The 24,642-nt window shown below is 38.6% G+C and overlaps 2 protein-coding genes across 3 annotated transcripts in view; one reads left to right on the forward strand and one right to left on the reverse strand.

The window, feature by feature from the left end:
- ADAM23 (ADAM metallopeptidase domain 23) overlaps nucleotides 1-24,642 on the reverse strand; it is a gene marked incomplete at its 5' end in the record, with an annotated part of 164,420 nt that overhangs the window by 90,075 nt on the left and 49,703 nt on the right. The window lies entirely within an intron of this gene.
- On the forward strand, nucleotides 15,165-15,649 carry LOC309809602 (thymosin beta-4). The gene has a single exon (XM_082630839.1). The coding sequence runs from the start codon at nucleotides 15,228-15,230 to the stop codon at nucleotides 15,360-15,362; it is 135 nt and encodes a 44-aa protein (XP_082486965.1). The 5' UTR covers nucleotides 15,165-15,227; the 3' UTR covers nucleotides 15,363-15,649.

The following is a 24,642-nucleotide window of genomic DNA, read 5'->3' on the forward strand; positions in this document are numbered from 1 at the left end:
GCCCAGCCGCTCCGCGGCATGTGGGATCTTCCCGGACTGGGGCACGAACCTGTGTCCCCTGCATCGGCAGGCGGACTCTCAACCACTGCACCACCAGGGAAGCCCCCTCTCCTTATAATCTTAAACTAATTTTCCTTTTACAGAATGCAAGAAATAAACATGCATCCACATTTTCTTTATTTTCTTCTGTAAACTCTACTGTGATTATTCATTATTACTATTTTGCTTTTTGTGTGTGTAAAAAAAACCCCAAATCTCCTACACAGGCTTTAGGACGAGCAGTCTCCTGGGTGGGGGATGGGATGGAGGAAATGTTTTGGTGAAGGGACACACAGAAAGCTTCTAAGATACTAGCCATGTTCTATTTCAACCTGGATGGTGGGCATTATACGAATATCCATTTTATTATTCTTTTTTTTTTTTTACTCGTTGACAGCTTGCTTTATTTATTTATTTATTTGTGGCTGTGTTGGGTCTTCGTTTCCGTGCGAGGGCTTTCTCTAGTTGTGGAGAGCGGGGGCCACTCTTCATCGCGGTGCGCAGGCCTCTCACTATCGCGGCCTCTCCTGTTGCGGAGCACAGGCTCCAGACGCGCAGGCTCAGTAACTTTGGCTCACGGGCCCAGTTGCTCCGCGGCATGTGGGATCCTCCCAGACCAGGGCACGAACCCGTGTCCCCTGCATCGGCAGGCAGACTCTCAACCACTGCGCCACCAGGGAAGCCCCTATTATTCTTCTTTAAACTGTAAAAATATATTTCCACTCCTTTATGTGTACATTTTATAATTTTAGTAAAATAAAGAAAAAGGAATCCAAAGTATCTGTAAGTAATAAAAACAGAAGAGCCTAGTCCAATTCTGACATTGAAAAATTTGAGTACGAGACAACTTGAGCCAGAAATGGACCAAGGAAAAGGCACCTGGAATTAGAAAGTTATCACTACTAAGACCAGAGGGGAAAAAGACTTTAAAGAACAAGTGGGAGGTGAAAAGCACAGAGAGAACAAAAGGCAACTTTCTTCTTCTCTAAAAATAGCAGGCTTATTAGGCCACTTTTAGAGCCAGTGCTCATGTGGGAGTCCATTTCTATTAAAAGAATAAAACTTAGAAAGGGAAAAGAAGTTCCTGGAGGATACCAAAGTATGGAAAAGAAAAGTTCAGAAATGTAACAAAATGTAATAGACCAGACAGAATTTGAACTATATATGACTTAGTATCAAAATATTTAACTCTCAGACTAAAGAGCTAAAGGAACAGAAAATGAGAGGGTGAGGCAAAGAAAATCCTTCCATGCTCTCATTTTCTGCGGAACTACACTTAAAAAGTAAAGAGTGTGTGTGGTATAAGGTTAAGTAAACCTCACAGAGGGCACTGCCATGGCAAATGACTGCTTTCCAAATAAAGTGGCAAAAGATACCATCCTATACCCTTCACTGAAATACTCAAACTTAAATTTAACTTTAAAAAAATCCTCATTTTCAATCACCAAGACTAACATCGCTGGAAAACATCAATCTCAGTTGTTCTGATAATCATTTACAATCACATTTATGAATTCGTAATGCCAACAAGTATCTTCCCTTTCTCACTCCCACATTCTCCTATTGTTTAAAAGACTTATCTGTACACAGGAAGGTGGAATTTATGGATGACAACACCAACAGTGGGTCCGAGAACAAGCAAGACCTGTGTCACAGCTATACGAAGGCCTACTCATGTTACACAATACAAGCCACTTCTAGACGTTTTATGCTCAACAAGATAAAATCTTCTCCAGAGTTCCTATTTTTCATCAAAGACAATGTATTACAGTGTTAGACATTTAAAACATCGAATAATTCTAAAAAAGGTTATTCGAGGAGTGTTTTCACATGCATGCTCTGAGGGTCAACTCAGTATCTCTATTTTTATACACAATTTTTTAAATCCTAGGGCCATGTAATGTCACTTAACAGCCTTTTTGGATGACTAAGAATATCTAAAACCAGAGAACAGTTTTGAGATGACTAATAACTTAAATACCCACACTAAACTTCAACCCCAAATCAGAAAGGATGAGTGAAGTAATAACATAATGAGGCTTTCTCCCTTTTTTCCATGCCTCAGGCGCAATCATTCCTATAATTCTCAACTAGAAAAGAATTTTAGTTTGCTTATCCTTTAAGAGGATATTAAACAGCTTGTACAAAAAATCGAAAGATAATTCTCATTTTTTATCCCATAAGCTCAGATAACAAGCATGTGGATATCAGTTCTCTTTAGCTCTTTTATCTGGATTCTAGGCATTGCATCATTTTCTAAATTTGCCTAAATTCTACCACAGGTGTCACTGAAACAAACCCCAAACTCCAGTCATCTCCACCTAGTGTTGGATAACTCAGTGAAAGTTCCTAGTTAATAGACCCTCATTGTTACTAAGTCATCCATTCTGCAAATTCTACAAATTCACTATAAATCCATTCTACAAATTCACTATAAATACCTAAGAGAAATACATGATGGTCAAAATACTTCCAAAGACTGAAAATGTTCCCCTCCCTCCCACTTTCCATCTTAGACTAGCATTGATTTTTTTCCATGTTCATATTCCTTACAAGGATTACAAACTCCTCATAAATTACAACAGAAGAATAAAAATTAGAGGAACAAAAAACTACTGCATTTCCCTATAAAGAGAAATGGTGCTAATTTCAAGCTACTAAAAACTATGAAGCTAAATACTGGGAAATCTGAGCCAACATACCTCTTCCCAGAATTTGAATAGGTCAGAGCAAAAATTTCATATCCAGCCCAGTTATTCTTCAAGTATAAGATTAATAAATATTTTTAAGCATTCAAGAACTCATGAAATCTATCTTGCACTTATACTCTTCAGTTAATTCCAGTCAAGCAAAATACAAATAATTTAGGAAGAATGGAGAAACCATGGTAAAAGGACTCACAGTGGGTGCTGAATACCTTAAGTAAAGAATGAAAGCTTATTATGGAAATTGTGGTTACTGAGCAAAATGCAAATGTTATACACCTTGACGATATAAAAAGTATTATAACTAACAGGTGAGGAAGGAAAGTGGAAAAAGTATAAATGTGTTCATTTTATCTTCATTCAAATATACAATCTAGTTGAAATAAGTCTTTTCTTTTCTTTCTTTTTTTTTTGACGATTCCAAACAATGTTCTTCACAACTTTGGTAGGACATTTTTAGCAAGTAACATTTCTTGTTATGAAGAAATATTCATCTGACCTTCATACATCTCTTTAATTTCACTTGTTTTCTTTTCTTTTGTTAAATTTAGTATTCATTATATTTGCATTTTGTTAAGTGTAATCATTTATATTTAAAATATTATTATAATATAACCCCATTTTTGCAAACTATCTATCACACCTTCTATCTGTATGCATAGAGAGTTCAGGAAATAGAGTGTACAAATAATAGTAATGGTTACTTCTGAATGGTAATTTTTAACTTTTCCTTTGCACTTATTTTGTACTGACTAAATTTTATAATGAGCAGTATCATTTGATGAAAACAACAAAATATTTTCATCAGAAAACTGCTTTTGATATAACAGCTACTCTTCTATTTCTCAGAAGTACAGAGATTTCTGACAGTGAAGTGGAAACTAACTGAAACATTCACCATTACCTGCTTCTCATACGGTAGTTGGGTAACAGCACACCTCTAGCTTCAGTGTGGAGGATTCAGAGGTAACAGGGGAGATCCATTACTTGGGATAGCCATTACTTCATCATGGCAAGCTGCCATTTTAATGAACTCCTGCTTCAGGATGGAAATCAATTCAGACAGCTTTGCCAGCAATCTCAGAGAGAAAAAGTCAGAAAATTATCTGCAGAACTACTAAGGTGTTGATTTTTGTTTTGTTTTGTTTTTTTGTAGATAACCAATGCATGTTTATTGAAGCAAAGGAGGAAGTACAAGAGGCCCAGGCTAGGGCTTCCCTGGTGGCGCAGTGGTTGAGAGTCCGCCTGCCGATGCAGGGGACACAGGTTCGTGCCCCAGTCCGGGAAGATCCCACATGCTGCGGAACGGCTGGTCCCGTGAGCCATGGCCGCTGAGCCTGCGCGTCCAGAGCCTGCGCTCCGCAACGGGAGAGGCCACAACAGTGAGAGGCCCGCGTACCGCAAAAAAAAAAAAAAAAAAAAAAAAAGAGGCCCAGGCTATAGGGAACTTTGCTCCTTAGAGGGAGAGTTACACTTGTCTAGCTAATTTTCTTTTTTTTAACATCTTTATTGGAGTATAATTGCTTTACAATGTTGTGTTAGGTTTTGCGGTATAACAAAGTGAATGAGCTATATGTATACATATATCCCCATATCCCCTCCCCCTTTCATCTCCCTCCTACCCTCCCTATCCCATCCCTCTAGGTGGTCACAAAGCACTGAGCTGATCTCCCTGTGCTATGCGGCTGCTTCCCACTAGCTATTTTACATTTGGTAGTATATATGTCCATGCCACTCTCTCACTTTGTCCCAGCTTACCCTTCCCCCTCACCATGTCCTCAAGTCCATTCTCTACATCTGTGTCTTTATTCCTGTCCTGCCGCTAGGTTCATTAGAACCCTTTCTTTTTCTTTTTTTAGATTCCATATATGTGTGTTAGCATATGGTATTTGTTTTTCTCTGGAACCTCCATACTTTTCTCCACAGTGGCTGTATCAATTTACATTCCCACCAACAGTGCAAGAGGGTTCCCTTTTCTCCACACCCTCTCCAGCATTTATTGTTTGTAGATTTTTTGATGATGGCCATTCTGACCGGTGTGAGGTGATATACTCACAAAAGGTGCTTTTGTTACAAGTCTATGTTGTCACTGACTTCTCAGAAATAAGACACGATCTTTATTACCAAATACAAAATGCTTACGTCAGCACCTGGAACTTGCTAGTGCCTGCTAACATCTACCTTAATTAAGTGACATCTAAAAAGCAGAAGGCTTTACTGAGCCCTTTTCTAAGTACTGTTGGGGAAGTAATTTAAAAATGAACTAGGCAATTAAAAAAAAAGAAAAAAGTTATCCTTTTATCTCTTCTTCCCCGTTCCCTCCCTACCTTTACCTCCACTGGAAAACAGACCTAGTAATGAAGGAAACCCAAGCAGGCTGCACAGTGATCACTGCCCTGCAGATCTGTGCTCTATAATCACTGTCTGTTCCCAGCTTATAAAAATAAAGGCTGGAATAAAGTCTACCTGGAAAAAAGGGCACTCCTGAAAAGTTTAAAGACACCCACAAATGTAAAAGCATGTTTGCGTTTTTTATATCAGCGAGACCAAACACAAGCATGAGACTATGACTTTAAAATACACAGCACTGGACATTCAGACAAAATATCATTACGTGCATTTTCTAATGAAGCCCTTGGGAAAACTTCAGACAGTAAATCCTATCAGGCAAGGATCTGACTGCAACTTGTCATCCAGAACGCCATGACTCTGTCAACTGTCAAAACTTTAAATACACTTTCTTCTTGTTAAAAACAAAAATAGCCCTGCCTTTATTTCTAACTATGGCAATGCTGAAAAGCAAGAGTCCTTAAATAGATGTGAATTTCCTTTTATTGCAAGGTAATGTATAATCCCACAATATTTTTCAGATCCCCTGAACACCTTTTTACTTTTTTTAAAATGATTTCAGCCATCCTATCCTCTTTCACTTATACTTCTAGGTTTAGACAATCATTAATTTTGACAAATGTCTATCTTTCTGTGTCAAAATACAAGTATGGTTGACTGGAAAACGAAATTTTTCTCATTCCACTTAGACAAAACTAAGGAACATAACGACACATCTGTTAAAGACAAAAAAGTTGTTTTGTCAGTAACAGAGAAGTTAAAATTTTTTTTCCAGTTGATGATAAAACAGGAGGCTTTATCCTGCCAACAGCAAACATCTGTAAAAATAAAAAGAGTGGATCTCAACACTAAGATAAAATTCAAATGCAGGTAGCTTGTTTACTTGGAAATGCAAATATAGATTCAAGCTGTAACTGAGGAAAAGTTAGAAAGAGCAAAGGCTGGAAAGTGGAAACATAGGAATATTAAGCTGTATGATAGCATGTGTTGTGAGTAGGTGAGGTAGCCCTGGAGAAAGAGTCCTAACTGAGGTTCTCCTCTACCTAGCAAGAACACCAACCACTCGGTGAACCTCAGGAACAGAGGCTTCATTTAAGACCATCACATTTCACTTTTCAGCTGAAATTACTACTGTTTGTATCCTCCCTCTCCCTCTCCCTCTTTATCCCCCCCACCATCCTGCCTTCTCTGGGCTCAGCATGTGGTAACAAATCTATTCCTATAAGCTCTTTCCTCTGAAAAACTTGCTCAAATATAACAAAGAATCACCATGTAGCTAAAGACCACTGTCTGTAGAGACTGTAGTGGTGAAAAAGAATGCATGGTTTGTCTAGAGTCTTAGTAAGAAATTCAAAAAAACCTGGTGACCCCCCTGAGAGTCAGATGTTAATTCAGGGGAAAGAAAAGATGCTGTCTTGTAAGAGAACTCTAAACGTTAAATCTAACCCTTCTTAATGTAATGATCCATTTTATAAAGAGTCAACACACAAGTAAATTGAAGCCAGACGTTCCCAGGAGTCAGTGTAAATCTGAGTTGCCCCACAAGATACCCAAACTCTCTCTCTCAAGGAAAGTAAAAAGCTGGGTGAAAATCTAGATTTCCTTACAGCTAAATGGGGTTACCTCTCTAGAGAGAAAATGGAGCTCTAGAGCTTAAAATGGGGATTAAATCCCAGGGTTACCACTAACTAACTAGATGTGTGATTTTAACATGCAACACCTGTCTAAAATATGATACAAACAAAGTTATCTACAAAACAGAAATAAACTCACAGATATAGAGAACAGACTTGTGGTTGCCAAGGGGGAAGGGGATGGGGGAGGGAAGGATTGGGAGTTTGGGATTAGCAGAAGCAAACTATTATATATATATAGGATGGATTAACAACAAGGTCCTACTGTAGAGCACAAGAAACTATATTCAATATCTTGTGATAAATCATAATGGAAAAGAATATGAAAAAGAATATACATATATGTATAAATGAGTCATAAAAGAAATTAACACAACATTGTACATCAACTATAGTAAATTTTTTTTAAATGTGCAACACCTAACTTCTCTATGCCTCAGTCTCACCACCTATAGAGGGTGGGTAATAATGTACCCATCACTTGGGTTATCGTGAAGATTAAATGAGTCAGTTCACATATGACACTCTGAACTGCAGCACACCCTGGAAGTGATCAATAAGTCATTTATTATTGTCATTTTTGCCTGAATTCCAAGTCCTGCTAACTTAGTCTGTCTGGTTTAAAATTTTTATCCCTTTGCTGATAATTCTGGAGGTGAAAACTAGATCTAAACCATTGTTGTTAGAAGCCTGAGTTTGCAAATATATACCCACGTGCAAATTCAGTCACTGGGAGGCTTGGCAGTCCCTTCTTTGTCCTGCAAGCCAGCTGGCTCTACCAAGGTCAGGAGAGGAAACTTTATGGGAATCAAGTCTGGTATTTAATATCTCAAAACCTACCTTCTCAGTCCCAGAATCCTCATCAAATTTCTGATATACTCATTCTTTCTTCTACTTTACCTGTGCTATTTAAATAATTTGAAATATTTAGGTACAGAGTGTACGGTTGAATAATATCATGTATATAATCCATAGTCATATATATATAAGAGCTCTACAGGCAATGCCCTCCATATTGGGAAAGGAGAATGACAAGAGCCAGAAGTTATGGGTCCTGGGACTCAATGTATACCAGGGTCACCTTGGGCAAAACAGCCTATTTTTGAACTTCAGGGTCTTCATCTGTAAACGGTGAAATTTGGTGCAAACTCTGTGACTCTACAAAGTATGTATCAAATTGATACATACGTTTCTACAGTTATTCTGTTATAATAAAATAATACCCCTTATTTTCCTCAGATTCATGATACTCTTAACCACCTGGAATGTGGCCAGCATGCAGGACACAAAGCAAAAAGGCTTACTGAGTCTTTGAAATCACTATTTTAAAGGCAGGGTATCTCTTACACATGGCTAAAGGAGACCTCAAGTATTTATTCAAGGTTACTAACTCTTACATAAAATGCTAATAATTTTGGTTATTTCTTATTCTGGCTGTAACATATGAAAAACAATAAGTTAGTAAGACCTGGGATAAAATGACAGGTTCACTGAGAGAAAAAGCTACAGCCTACAGCAGGAAACCAGACAGAATACCTATTATATTGCTGGTCAGGCAAGCAAAACAATAACCTTGCATATTGTTCTAAAGTTAAATTACATCTAAAATATATTCTATCAAAGAAACAGGAAGATATGTTACCCATTTTAGAAGAATTCTTTCAAAAATAACTCTTTTTTTAAAGTTTAGCATGCCAAGGAACAAACTTTAGTTATCTGAAAAACCCACTTTGTGCGGAACAATCCATTCCCTAGCAACCTGTGTAAATGAAGTTTCACAATCTAAGACCTTTAAAAATAGTCTTTTATAGGTTTTAGATGATGGGGGAAAAATAGGTTAAAACTTACATAGTTTCAGCATACACAGTTGTGTAAGTGAAGTGGTCATCATTTTGAATGGTTTTTAAATAGACCCCTACTATAGTTTTCAGTCAAGTACTTCCATGAATAGCAAAATAGAAAATAAGGGACTGTTTAGAAACCCTTACACCAGCCATCAAAAAGGCCAAGACTGAAGTCAACTTATGACAGAATATTTGCAAAAGATTCTTAATGGTCAGGAAATAGAAGTATGTACTTTACGGAAGGAACTGAACACCTGTTAAGTGTCTATTATATACACTGGTCTCTTTCACAGACAGCAACTTGGTTAGTCCTCCCATCAATTTCAGTTCAGTTTAATAAACAGAGGCTCAGAATACTTCTGGGATTTCCCCAAGTTGCAGAATCAGAATGCAAATCAAAACATTTAGCTATAAATCTAAAGCACACTTTCCACCATACCACACTACTAATTCACTCATCACACAAACATTGACTGCATCTCTACTGCATGCCAGGCAAGGTTCTAGGTGTTAATGGACCATGTATTCCTTCGTCCCTCTTCCTTTTCTCACCTCTTATCTCCTCTTGTTCAACTTTCAGACAGGTGCCTTTTTATCTCATCTACTGTAAGAAGTCATATATATAAACTTTTCTTCTTATGCCACAGGTACAGGCGCTCTCTTAGCATATGGTATGACACTTGACTTTAAGTAAATATGAATCCAATTCTACAAAGTGAATATGCTTCTCCTTTTTAATTATGCTAGTTTTTCAAATTAACACCATGACAACATCAGACAACACTGCACTGGAAGAGTAAAAGTCCGTTTCCCGAAGGATCACAGTGGCCTGACCAAATTCATGAATCCCAAGGGAACTCATTTATACAGGAGATACTGCTTCACCTCATAAGGTTTAATCTTATACTTCTGAAATCATTAACCAATAAAAACAAGCAATCAGTTTCCCAACATACAGAAAATAACTATGCCTGGAGGGAAAAAAATCACTTGATCCATCCCACAAATGAATGGGATGCTCTACTGAGCATCGTGCCTTGCTTAAGAGTAGACTAGTGCAGCCTTTCTTCAGGGTAACTCTGCAGTACTTCATCAAATTATGTATAAACCTGTCTACAATGTATGATCCAGCATCCTCCTCCTGGGTACATGCACCAGAGAAATTCTTACACAGTTCCATGGGCAGTGGGTCCACAGGTCCATTACAACCTGGCTTGTGGTTGTAGAGAGCCGAAGGGAATCTAGACTTCTCCTTTGGGAGAATGGAAGAGTGTTGGACATACTCCATAGGGTACTCTCCAACAGTTAGGTATAATGGACTAGATATACACAGTCACAGGCATAAATCTTTAAACATTGTGTTGAGTAGCATAACACCATTTATATAAAATAAAATTACATGCCCACAAAACTGAAATATATATATATATATTTATAAGAACACATACAGATAAAAGATCATGTAAGATATCTTAAAATGGTTGCCTCATTTGGATAGGGGTGGGGAGAGTAAGAAGGGGACTGGAGATAGACCAAAATGAAAACAGCAAACAATCCTGGGGCTTTGCCCAGATCAGTGACACAGTATATTATGTCACTGTCGTATGTATTTCCAATACATGAATGAGAAAGACGATTAATGGTCTGGTGTTTGTGTCACACTAACCCTCTGCACCTGAGGTTCATGTGGAAATTAGCAAGATATCAGTCATAATCACCAAAACATGCTGTTTATAGGTACTTGACTTCTTTTCTACTGTTCTTCAAAGTCAATGGAAAATACTGATTTTTACCATTAATATTTGTTTTACATGGTAAAGATTCAATTAACAGCATGCTATTGAAAAAGAACATGCTTTAAAAAAACAAACTTTATATCCCTTAACCCAGAGGAAACATTTTTGCTGGTTCACAGATAACACAGGAGGAAATTACTACAGTTATTTATGAAATCTTTTAACATAAACTCATCAGAAGGTGATCTGTTTTGAATAAAGAGGATGGTCAAACACTTAGACAATTTAAAAAGCACACCCTTACATACAGGTGCCTACTATGTGTATATAAAAAGAGAATTTTCAATCAGATTTGAATGGTAGATATATTAAGAATAATAAACATAATAAATAATAAATTTAAAAGTATGGTATTTCACACTGACAGTTTTTAGATTATTTTTCTATGCACCACCCTCACTCTCCAAACTAGGGCAAAGGAAGTTAGTGTGTTTTTTATATTATCCTTCCCAGTACAATCAGATCAGATACAGATTAATTTTGGACATCAAATTTGATTTCTGAAATAGCCTAATATTTTCTCCAAAGAAGACACTAAAAACATATTTAGGTTACTGCATTTCGATTCTAACCAGAATGCTAAAACGTTTTATCATATTTCAATGCAATTTTAGAAACAAAACTAAATTATATTTAATACATTGGGTTGTATATCGATTAATGGGTAGTTAGTTATGAACTGCTCTCTTAATAGACTGTATTAAGTTCAGCTCATCTGTAAAACATGTTGAGATAGCAAAAATCTGGCAGAATTCAACCTGAATTGCTTTCACCTTGCAGAAAGTTCTTACAGACTTCAAAATATCATTTTTTAGACTGCAAAAAGTTCCTGCTGTTTAATAATACTGAACACTGCCAGGGAGAAACCATAAATGACTTCTTACATGCTTAAAAAATAGTATTTTTCAAGTATGTGAAAAATGATCTGCATTCTTACTTTGTATTCTAGGTGAACACCTTATGAACAGAGTCTTGGCTATTTGGGGGGGACAATGGGAACCAATTTCTAGAAAGTGCTGATAATTGAATGAAGTAGACTAATATCTAGTCTCCATGAATGAGTGGATTTTAAATACAAAATCTGAGACTCGGAGGTAAAAAGTTTCAGACAGATATTTTTAAAAGAACTTGATAAATCAACACAGTCTAAGAATCAGCTACCTGAGGCCTGAAGATGTTCTGGAATACACTAGAAGACTACTCAGTGGGGATAAGAAAGGATTTGAGACTCAGCTAGGGAGCTGGACTGCTTGACTTTTAAGAATTTATCTAACCTCAATTTCTCATGATTCAAAGGAAGCTCATAAAAGAAGCTGTAACTTGTTCTTGGAAACAGGAACCAAATACACAAATATACCTGTAATAGTTTTCATTCAGGGATCACAAATAAAGGTGAAAAAAATTTCACCTTCATTGAGGTATAACTGACAAAAGTGTAAGATATTTCAAGTATACAATGTGATGATTTGATATACATGTACATCGTGAAAACCCTTTTAATCAATTCAGCAGCCTTTGTAAATCCCTGCAACTTCAACGTGGAGATTCAAAATTCATACACTTTAGCCAAATCAAAAGAGGAAGCAAGGTCACCCAGCTCTGAGCCTTTTCTAATACAAGAAACAAGACCTTTAAAAAGGACATTTATATGTTGACTTTTAACTCTCAAAAACACCAGAGTAGGAAATAATGCAATTAAGTCCAACCCTCAAAAGATAATTTGGATCATGCTTTCTTTAAGTAGTAAGAAAACATTTTCTATTTTTAAAAAATAATAAAATAAATATGGGATTGCTACATTCAAAGCCCTAAATCAGAAGTGGAAGATGGCAGAGGGATTACTGGCGGCAGGAAAGCATCCCCCAGCTAACCACGGAGTCCTCTCACGGGTGAAGGCAGATCAGAGTAGACCTAAGCACATCTAGCTCAAAGACGCACACTCTCACGTTCTTGGACTTACCCTGATGCCAAGAGCAAAGCACGGATAGGACTGACCCTCTGGATTTTGCACAAAGGAGAGGAGAGAGGCACCTAAGCTGCTCTACAAAAAGCATTGCTACAGAGCTGTTAGGGAAATTCTACTAAGAAAAACATTTGGATTCCAGAGTCCTGTATCATCCTCTGCTGTGACAGAGATAAGTCTTAGTAGCATAAAAGGTTTTGTGTCCTTCTTAAAGGCCAATTTTCATGAATGTAGTAGTATCATCCATTATCATGGCTACCCACCCACACACCTGTGCTACACACATGCTGAGTAACACCTAAGGATTTGTGAGGCTTGTACTTTGGGGGCCATGTAACTTAATTATTACTTACCGGGAAGTGGCCTTCAAAGAAAGAGCCAAAAATATTGGTTTTCTGTTGGCTTTTTACATAGCTTTACTATAGGACAATGGGGACGATGCTATAAGATACTCTACATCGACATCAGTATCTGATCAACACCACCAGATATTAAGCAAGCCTTATCTACTGAGCCTTGCAGGAAGCAAGAAAAACATCCTGCATATAAAACAGAAAAAAATTATTTTCAAATAAGTTATGCAATATTTGAATTATAAAAAGTACTTCCAAACAGCAAATCTTGAGGAGAACTATACAGTCAAAACAAAGAACAGGCAATATGGGCATCTTGCTGATGGTGTCGGGTGTAGAAACAGTTTGACGCCTTTAATCCTCAGACCTGGAAAACTCGCCTCAAACTGCTTTTATGAAAAAAGAATAATTAATAGTGTCTTGCAGTTTGCTCATTTTCTATAGTTCACCAAATCAAAAGCACACAAAGGACCCAGGTATTCAAAGCTGGATGAAAAAAGGCAGATGTAGTATTTACTTCTGAAAGCACTGTTGTCACTAAATGTTTGCATTCCAACATGAGTACATTAATGATTTCATGGGAACAAAGTTAACTAAACCTCCCCCAAAGAAAAGGGCACAGATGAATTTTTAACCTCAGTAAAATAACAATACTTCATTTTCACAGCCCATAAAACTGCTTCTGACTATTAAATCTGTATCAGGTAGAGATACTGGTGGGGGGAAAATGCAAAGTAACTACCCTGTATCAACAGCCCATCACTTGTATACATCCAGTGAGCATTCCATATCAAACACTGACTCGCCAGCAAAAATAAATGGGTGCCCTAAAGAGTTACTGCCCCCCCACCCATTCAAAAATATTAAATCACTCATCTTTGAATTACTCATCCTTCAAAATTCGGCTCAACCATCTCCTCCTCTGTGTAGCTTTCCCTGATTCCACCCTAGTTTGTGGGCTCCATAAGGAGACTGCATCTTATTCTTCTTTATTTTCCCTTAACCTAGGACAGTGTAGAGGGATGGAGGTGGGGAGGACGGTCAAGTGCCAGTAGTCACATAAAGAAACCCTTTACCATTGTCTGAATAGCTTTAAAGAGCAAAGCATCTCCTTAGGGTCAAGTACCAGGTCGGTCAGCATTCAATGAATAAATACTAACGGCAATGAGGAAGAGCCTCAGATGCAATTAAGTCTCTAAGAAATTCTACCGATTTATAAGAGACATAGTCTTGTCCTTATGCTGTGAGATTCTTCTTGTCACATAGTTTAGTCTGATTTATTACACGTATGAAGTGTTGGGCAAAAAAATAAAGGAAGAAGAAATGAAATGTGCATTCTACAATGTATTAGAGATTTTCAGCCTCTTGTTTGAAAAATATTCCTGTAAGAAAGAAAGATAATTCTTTTTTAATTTTAAAATTATTTTTATTGAATTAAAGACTTGAAACTTTTTGCAGAAATGGTCACATGAAAAAGCCTATATAGATTTTGTCTTTAAACACAATCAAAATACTAAAGCACATGGTTATCATCATAGAAGACGAGTTAGAACTGACCACTTAGAACACTTTTATAAAAAAATCATAATAAACCATAGTTTGGGTTCTAATATTGGAGATTCTACTCTTACAATAATTTTAAAAGATTAGGGGAAATGATCCTACATGATGATTCTAGTCTATGAATCACCAAAAAATTGGTTCTAGAAAACAACATAATTCTTATTGGCAGCAGATGATGACCAAGAATCTTAATGAGCTCTTTTATCTGATGTCAAACCCTTACTTCATATAGATTTTACAGTACTTAAAGGAAATTTAATAAATTCCTCTTTGGGACTAATTTATGCAAAATATAGTAGTGAAAGCGAAGCAAGATGAAAAAGTCAAGTGATATAAAATTTATGTCTCTATTTATTTATAGCTAAGTTTCATCTTTGTAGAGCTTTTGAAACATAACTTCAATGGGATTACTTTATTACTGAAAAACATCTCAACTCTCAAAGGCTTTGACAGTGGGTGACCGTGAATTCTGATGCCAGTTCTGTCACTTACTGTGTGATTCTTTTTTTTTTTTTTTGAGAGTAGGAAAAAAGGCTATTTAATGAATTAAAAGTCAGAACATGGCATAAAATAAACTGCCAGGACAGAGTACATTAAATAATATTCCATTAACTATGAAAACTATACAGAGAATAGCCATTATATCAGAAGCAGGTTGTAAGAAATCTAACCTGTCGGCAGGTCAGCCATGCTTCCCTTGTCTATCATTTCCTCTGTGGAGGTTACATGGGGAGGAATATGGACCATCTTTGTTGAGACAAAATTCTGCTGGATGTACTAAAACGGCAATTACTGTCTATTCAGAGCAAAAAACAATTTAAGCAGGTGATGAGAAGAATGTAGAATTCATTAACCTTCCTGCCCACAGCTCCTATAGGAGAAAAAAATCCTATTGCTTAAAAGATACAATTTAACTCGGCGGCGACCACTGCGCAGGTCGGACTTCGTTCGCTCCTAACTCGCTCCGCTTCCTCTGCAGCCATGTCTGACAAACCCGATATGGCTGAGATTGAGAAATTCGATAAGTCGAAACTGAAGAAAACAGAAACGAAAGAGAAAAATCCACTGCCTTCACAAGAAACGATTGAACAGGAGAAGCAAGCAGGCGAGTCGTAATGAGGCGTGCGCCGCCAATATGCACTGTACATTCCACGAGCATTGCCTTCTTATTTTACTTCTTTTAGCTGTTTAACTTTGTAAGATGCAAAGAGGTTGGATCAAGTTTAAATGACTGTGCTGCCCCTTTTCACATCAAAGAATGGAGAACTACTGACCACGAAGGCCGCGCCTGTCTCCCATCCGCCTGTCTGGCTGGCAGGGAAGGAAAAGAACTTGCATGTTGGTGAAGGAGGAGGCTGGGTGGGACGACAGTGAAATCTAGAGTAAAGAGCAAGCTGGTCCAAGGTGTTCAGTGTCCTGCGGGCTGTAAAATGCAGTTTAATCAGAGTGCCATTTTTTTGTTGTTGTTGTTCAAATGATTTTAATTATTGGAATGCACAATTTTTTTAATATGCAAATAAAAAGTTTTAAAACCTGAAAAAAAAAAAAAAAAAAAAAAGATACAATTTAAAAAATAGCAAGTGGTGGTACTTTCAGGTGTGTATTTACAAAGCTGCCTCAGACATACCATTCTGCCATGACAAAGTTTCTATTTTTTCTCCAACTTGCTGTGTGATTTTATCAATTTCTCCAAGCCTGCAGAGCCAATGTTTGATATGGAATGCTCACGGGCTGTATACAAGTGATGGGCTGTTGATACAGGGTAGTTATTGCCTCATCTCTCTTGCCTACCTTTCAGGCCCTCACACTCTCTGACCCTCAAACCTTTGGCCAACTCTTACACTTTAGGTCTGGGCTTAGGCATTTAGTTCCATAAACTTTAGCTTCCTATTCAATCCCACTCCTCCTAAGGAGATAAAAGCATCCTCAATTTTCCCCACCACGGCACTTCTCAGACTGTATGTAATTGAGATGCCTGTAGGATTGTCTTTCTCCTCCATTGTTCTGTAAGCTTCATGAGGGAAGAGTTTCTCTCTGGCAGCTTCAACATTGTCTGGGACTTAGCAGGTACTCAATAAACATTTCTGGAAAAAAGTGTTTGAAATGGTTCATAAAAGGCTTCAACCAATAGAAATCTATCCATCAATCCACTGAAGTTAGAAAGCAGTGGGGGCTTCCCTGGTGGCGCAGTGGTTGAGAATCTGCCTGCTAATGCAGGGGACACGGATTCGAGCCCTGGTCTGGGAGGATCCCACATGTCGCGGAGCAACTAGGTCCGTGAGCCACAACTACTGAGGCTGCACGTCTGGAGCCTGTGCTCCGCAACAAGAGAGGCCGCGATAGTGAGAGGCCCGTGCACAGCGATGAAGAGTGGTCCCCGCTTGCCACAACTAGAGAAAGCCCTCGCACAGAAACGAAGACCCAACACAGCAAAAAATAATTAATTAATTAATAAACTCCTACCCCCAACATCTTCTTTAAAAAAAAAAAAAAAGAAAGAAAGAAAGTATGTTATGCTTGGCTACTACATGAGAAGTCCATTTATGTAACTTTTCTGGTCATTCACAAAATCATGGTTGCAGACATTAACCATTATGCTACCAAATGTTCTCCTACATCAGCACCAAAAGGATAAATTTCTCCCTGATAGGAAAACATTTATATCTCTAGACAGACAGATAAAGTTCATTTATCAGATAATGGAAATTATACACCCCAGCACCTGGACTTTCCCACTTAACTGTCAGAAAAGTAAGATCTAAAATCAGTAGCTTATGCAATTAACTCATCTCAGATGCCTTATAACAGCTAATCCTCTGTGCTTTTCAAATTTTTTGTCAAAATTAACTTCTGCTGTAATTCTTCATGAACATTAAACTGTCTTGAATTGTTTTCCCATTTAGGTTATTACAGAATATTGAGCAGAGTTCTCTGTGCTATACAGAAGATGCTTGTTGGTTATCTGTTTTAAATATAGCAGTGTGTACATGTCAACCTCAAACTCCCAGTCTATCCCTCCCCCGCCCCATCCTTCCCCCGCTGGTAACCATAAAGACCAAGAAGTAGTCTGAAGAATGAACTAAGTTCTAGTTTAATTTGGCCACATTCTGCATGGGGGTGGACACCTGCAAAGGGTTTCCTTTAATCCATCATTCAAGAAATAGTCTCTTGGGCTTCCCTGGTGGTGCAGTGGTTAAGAATCCACTTGCCAATGCAGGGAACACGGGTTCGAGCCCTGGTCCAGGAAGATCCCACATGCTGCGGAGCAACTAATCCTGTGAGCCACAACTGCTGAGCACGCGTGCCTAGAGCCCATTCTCCACAAGAGAAGCCACCGCAATGAGAAGCCCATGCACCGCAATGAAGAGTAGCCTCTGCTCGCCGCAACTAGAGAAAACAAGCATGCAGCAACGAAGACCCAACGCAACCAAAAATAAATAAATAAATAAATTTCTTTTTTAAAGTAATAGTCTCTTAATTCAATACATCCCAGATTAAAAAAACAATGCCATGTGATCCCACTGACAATTAGATCCCTTTGATTCTGCTGGAAATTCTTAGATGCCTATTTTTTTTTTCTTTTCTGTGTGAGAGGCTATCACCACAGCTCCTCATTTCTGGGCAATCACAGTCTTCTCATTTCTTAGAACTTAAGAGAATTTAAATCTAGCTCCTATAGCTCTCATGATTTCCTCAGCCTGGTGTTTAATTTCCCTGGATCCCATTCACCCATAATAATTATTGTCAACAGGCAAGAAGGGGAGAGGGTAATGAAGTCTCTTACTGCAGGTAGAGGGCAAACATCCACAGTCCTTCACCACTTACACTAGATCTCATCCACCTACGGAAATCAAAAATCAGTGCAATATACCAATGGTTTAATTGTGATTTTGCTTTTAATGCTTCTGCTATTATGTTTAATTGTGGAAGTCATTCTCAACCCATTTTGAAAGTAGGTCAGATACACATCCTAAAAAATAGAACTAGAACCTACTAACATTTAGGCAATACTTATTTTAAATCTTTTCAAGAGTTTCAGGACCTGATCTAGCAGCTTAAAGATGGGTCATCAAAAGCAAATGATAATGATATTATCCAAAGCATTCAATATAGGTTTAACTCTTCAAACAGAAATGCCCAAGGGAGACCTGATAGGTACTCACCTGATCAGAGAAAGTAAGGCAAAAAGAACTACCCTGTACTGTGGAATCAAAAGGCTTAAAAATATACAGGAAAGGGGCTTCCCGGGTGGCACAGTGGTTGAGAGTCCACCTGCCGATGCAGGGGACACAGGTTCGTGCTCCGGTCCGGGAAGATCCCACATGCCATGGAGCGGCTGGGCCAGTGCGCCATGGCCGCTGAGCCTGCGTGTCTGGAGCCTGTGCTCCGCAACGGGAGAGGCCACAACAGTGAGAGGCTCGCGTACCACAAAAAAAAAAAAAAAAAAAAAAAAAAATATATATATATATATATATATATATATACAGGAAAGGATGACTTAAGGAGAGAAACCCCACAGCAACTCGTTCCTGCCAGCACTGGAAATCTTAGAACACTACTGGGCCTCTAGGACATAGGAAAAGCAATATTTATCTTCATCGTATTGCACATGGCACAATGGCAATCAATACTCACAGCAACTTTGGGGATCTGTGCCTCTTAAGGTTCCTTATTATCACAGAAACTTTTTCAAAATTGCATAAATAGTTCTACTCTCCCTGAAGTACATAAATGCGAAAGAGACCATAATCTCTCAGAACAACACTTTGAAATTATAGCAGCAAAATTGGCTACCAGAAACAAACAGACTTACCCATTAACAAGCAGCAGCTTAATGCTGACTGTCCCACTGCAATAAGCAATAAATGGATGAGGCTGGTGTATTTGTTTGCTAGGGCTGCCATAACAAAGAACAACAGAAATTTATTTCCTCATAGTTCTGCAGGCTAGAAGTCTAAGAGCAAGGTCTGAGCAGCACTGGTTTCATTTTGAGGCCTCTCTCCTCGACTTGCAGATGGCTTCCTTCTCACTGTGTCCTCACATGGTCTTTCCTCTGTGCACACACAAGTCTGTATCCAAATTTCTTCGTCTTAAAGGATACCAGTCATATGGGATTAGGGTCCACCATAAAGATTTCATTGTAACTTAATTACCTCTTTAAAGGCCTTATCTCCAAATACAGTTACATTCTGAGTTACTAGGAAGTTAAGTCTTCAACATATAAGTTTGGTGGGGGGACAAAATTCGGCCCATAACAGATGGTCTGGTCTGCTCAACAAACAGGATTATTTTTACTAAGAGGGAAGTTTATAGCAATGTACGCCTTTTTCCAGAAACAAGAAAAATATAAAATAATCTAACCTTACACCTAAAGGAACTAGACAAAGAAGGGCAAGTGAAGTCTAAAGTCAACAGAAGGAAGGAAATAATAAAGATCAAAGTGGATTAAATAAAATAAGAGACTAAAAAGAGAACAGAAAATATCATTGAAACTAAGAGCTGGATCTTTGAAAAGGTAAGCAAAATGGACGAACCTTTAACTAGACTCACTAAGAAAAAAAGAGAGAAGGCTCTGATAAATAAAATCAGAAAGGAGAAAGGAGAAATAACAATGGATGCCAGAGAAATACAAAGGATTATAAGAGAATATTACAAACACCTACATACACCAACACATTGGACATCCTGGCAGAAATGGACAAATTCTTAAAATCATATAAACTTCCAAGACTGAATCATGAAGAAATAGAAAATCTGAATAGACCAATCACTAGTAAAGAGATTAAGAGAGTAAACAAAAAACGAAAGTTCAGCACCAGGTGGCTTCACAGGTAAATTCTCCCAAATATTTGAAGAAGATTTAATACCTAGCCTTCCCAAACTCTTCTCAAAAATTGAAGAGGAAAGAATGTTTACTAACTCATTTTATGAGGTCAACATTACCGTAAAAACAAAACCAGACAAGAACAACACACAAAAAATTTACAGGCCAATAAGTATATGACAAGATTCAACACCAAAAACTCTCAATAAAGTGGGCATAGAGGGAGTGTACCTCAGCATAATAAAGCCCATATGACAAACCCACAGCTAACATCATACTCAATGATGATGAGTAGCTAAATAGACATTTTTCCAAAGAAGACATACAGATGGCCAACAAGCACATGAAAAGATGTTCAATGTCACTAATTAACACAAATAAAAACCACAAAGAAATATCACTTCATGCCTGTTAGAATGGCTATTATCAAAAAAGCAAGAAATAACAAGTGTTGGTAAGGATGTGGAGAAAAGGGAACCCTCATATACTGTTGGTGGGAGTGTAAATTGGTGCAAACATTGTGGAAAACAGTATGGATAGCCCTAAAAAAATTAAGAATAGAGCTACCATATGATCCAGCTATTCTACTTCTGGGTATTTATCCAAAGAATAAGAAAACACTAATTTGAAAAGATATATGCACCCCTATGTTCACTACAGCATTGTTTACAGTAACCAAGATATTGGAACAACCTAAGTGCTCATCAACAGATGAATGGATAAAGAACATATGGTATATATACATACAAAGAAATACTATTTAGTCATAAAAAAAGATGAAATCTTGGGACTTCCCTGGTGGTCCGGTGGTTAAGAATCCTCCTTCCAAAGCAGGGGACGTGGGTTCGATCCCTGGTCGGGAAACTAAGATCCCACATGCTGCAGGGCAACTAAGCCCACGTGCTCTGGAGCCCACGCACCACAACTAGAGAGCTCGCATGCCACAACTAGAGAGAAGCCTGAGCGCCACAACGAAGATCCCACGCACTGCAACAAAGATCCCGCATGCCGCAACTAAGACACGACGCAGCAAAATAAATAAATAAATAAATAAATAAATATTTTTTAAAGAAAGATGAAGTCTTGCCGTTTGTGACAACATGGATGGACCTTGAGGGTATTATGCTAAGTGAAATAAGTCAGATGGAAAAAGACAAATACCATATGATTTCATTCATATGTAGAATATTGAAAACAAACTTAACTACGTAAATAAACCAAACCAAACAAAAACAAACACATAGATACAGAGAACAGAGTAGGGGTTACCAGAGAGGAAGGAGCAGGAATGAGGGGGGGAAGGCATGAAACGGGTAAGGGGGATCAATTGTACTGATGAATGATAACTAAATTTTGGGTGGTAAGCATGCTGTAGTGTATACATGAGTAGAAATATAATGTACACATGTAACTTACATAACGCTATAAACCAATGTTACCTAATAATTTTTTTAAAAAAAACAGGACTATTTCAAATCCTATCTGGACCTTCTGTATTTCTTTATACTGTTAAAAATTGACTGAAATAGTTACATTCTTTTTTCTCACCTAATGTGAACGGAGGAGCAATCATTAGAATTATGCCCAGCTCCCTTGTAAATTTATAGTCCAGGGCTGCAATCAAAGCAGCCACAGAAGAAGACTCCAGACAGACTGCCCAGGCTGCACATCAACATGTGACTGAATGTCACCAGGTCTCAGGTTGCTGGAAATGATCACATCTTCCTTGCAGGGTTGGTGACAGGATTTAAATTGGAGCATATAAGTAAAGGGCTTAGCACAGGATCTATTACCATCATGACTATTGCAGTAGATAGCCTTCCTTCTACAGACCCCTGAAATTAGGAAATAAAGCATTTAGCCTATGAGTTAGCAGCATCTTAAAGTCATAGAATTCTGAAATGGAAATCAAGGTTACTCGTCATGTCTAACTCCTCTGGACTCAAACCCAGAAAACATGCCGCAGCTGGCAGCCTCAGCAGCAAGTGTGAGACCAAAAGCCTGAATTCCGAAAAGCCAGTGCCTTCCCTCGCCCAGATGTGTGAGAGGAGTTCCAGCAGTGAGACTGATAGACAGATAACAGGAGAGAAGCAGGGGGTCAGCGCTGACACGTACGGCCAGCCAACCTCAGGTCAGGAGTCAAGCCAACTGACAAGTCCGCCCCGGACTGCACTGCAGGTGGGCCTGCCTCACTCTTCTCCAGCCACAGCTTCTGCTCCTATTCATTCACAAAAGGAAAATGGGGCAGGAGGCCTGTCTCTCCTCCACATGCTTCTCCTTATAAACCAAATTTTAAGTTCAAATCTCCCAATTTGCAGAGCTGGAAGAACAGTCAACAGAACAAGACTGAAATTCCCCCTCTGAATCCAGTGACTCCAAGCAGGCAGCTTGCCTTCCATCTGCTGATCGGTGGTTCAGGCTTCTTTGAGAGAAAGGGTTCACTAGTCTTCACTCATACCAGGGGTTCGATGCTTTCCTGCTCTCCAACCTTGGTTCTGCCACTTCCGCACGTAAAATGCACCTTTCTCCCTACCACATCTTTCCAAATCAAAGCATCTGTAGCAGACTCCAACATGCCCTGCCCACATGCCCTCAGCATAACACGCTGAAGGCAGGTGACTGGAAATACCTAGGATTTCGGGCTTTTTTCTACCTGAGAGGAGGCACGAGGGACATACTGAAAAGTTATTGCCCCCAGAAACAGCTCTCAACCAACAACAGACTGGCACTTGGTGAACAAAACTCCAGCTTCCTCACCCCTCAGTTCAATAATATTCTGGCATGTTCTAGAGGATGAATCCATGGACTCCCAGGGTTTCCTCAGTGGGAATGAGCCCCAGTTGGGCACGTGGGAAATCACCCTTTTTAAGCTCCATTCCCTTCCACTTGTCACTCCTCAGCTCCCTAAATGTATTTCCTTGCTTCAGGATCTGCTACCAGGGGAACCAAAACCAAGACAGCATCCTTTAAGAAAAACATTAAATCTCATCTTCCCCATAAAACCTTCCAACACCAAGGCTTCCCAAGTCACTTCCTATCATGTTTACTACAATTCGTATATATTTTAATCTCTTTTCTCTGCTATGGGCTCTTGGAGAGGAGGGATTCTTTTACACAGCTCTGAATTCCCTGGGTTGCTCAGCATAGTACCTTACACAAACTAGATGCTCGATAAATGTTTGTTGGCTGAATAAAGAATGAATTACCCATGCTAATCAGCACGAAAGCCAGGGTCTTTATTTAATCTAGCTGAAACTACGTCAATGTGGCTGTTTTCTTCTTTCAAAAGCATTGCATGAACTACATTTCATGACCAAACTACTGTGGGCATATATTTCTTTAAATCAGCATTTTCTAGATATTCATCTTAAATCAATACCCCCCAAAATCAGAACAAAGATACCATAAACTGGGTGGTTAAACAACAGAAATCTATTTCTCGTACTTCTGGAGACTAGAAATCCAAGAACAAGGTGCTGGCTGATTCAGTTCCTGGTGAGGACTCTCTTCCTGGCTTGCAGATGGCTGCCTTCTTGCTGTGTCCTCACATGGCAGAGAGAGAGAGAGCAAACTCTCTGGTGTCTATCTTATAATAACACTAATCCTATCAGATCAAGGCTCCACCATATGAGCTCATTTAACCTTAATTACCTCCTTGGAGGCTCTATCTCCAAATACAGTCACAATGCAGGTTAAGGCTTAAACAGGAATTTTAGGGGGAATTCAGTCCACAGCATGGAGCATACCTTTCCAATTAGCAGACATGTATAAGTACCACACATTACCTTAGTTAGTCCTTACAACAACTTATAGCTTAAGGAGGAAACTAAAGCTTAAGAAGCTAAGAATATATCCATACAATGGCATATTATTCAGCTACAACATAAATGAACCTTGAAAATATTACACTACGTAAAGAAGCCAATCACAAAAGGTCACAAGTTGTATAAATCCATTTATATAAAATGTCCAGAATAAGAAAATTCAACAGAAAGTAGATGAGTGGTTACCAGAACCTTGGGGGGAGGGGGTGTGACTGCTACAGATACCGGGTTTCTTTCTGGGGCAAAAAAAAAATGCTCTGGAATTAGATGGTGGTAATAACTGCACAACTCTGTGAATATAATAAAAACCATTGAACGGAACACTTTAAAGGAGTGAATTTCATGGTGTGTGAATTGTATCTCAAACTATTACTAAAAAAGAAGTTAAGAAATTTGCCCAAGGTCACACAGCTAGTAAATGACAGCCTCCAGATTCAAACCCAGGTCTGTTTGACTCCAGAACCTATGCTCTCGACCATTATGTAACTCTGATCACAATTATTCCCAATTAACATTTGCTGAAGACACCAGCAAATTTAACTATAGGTAATATGGCATAATTCCAATCACACATATCAGAGAGACAATCTTCAGACTCCCTGAGGACTTCCAAGGATCAACTATACACATTAAGAATTGCTGGGGACGGGCTTCCCTGGTGGCGCAGTGGTTGAGAGTACACCTGCCGATGCAGGGGACATGGGTTCGTGCCCCGGTCCGGGAAGATCCCACATGCCGCAGAGCAGCT

The sequence above is a fragment of the Mesoplodon mirus genome (genome assembly GCF_964341445.2).
Source record: "Mesoplodon mirus genome assembly, chromosome: 8".
Lineage (NCBI taxonomy): Eukaryota > Metazoa > Chordata > Mammalia > Artiodactyla > Ziphiidae > Mesoplodon > Mesoplodon mirus.

Excerpts from the sequence above, each read along its gene's own strand:
- LOC309809602 (XM_082630839.1), top strand. The coding sequence starts at position 15,228 with ATGTCTGACAAACCCGATATGGCTGAGATTGAGAAATTCGATAAGTCG.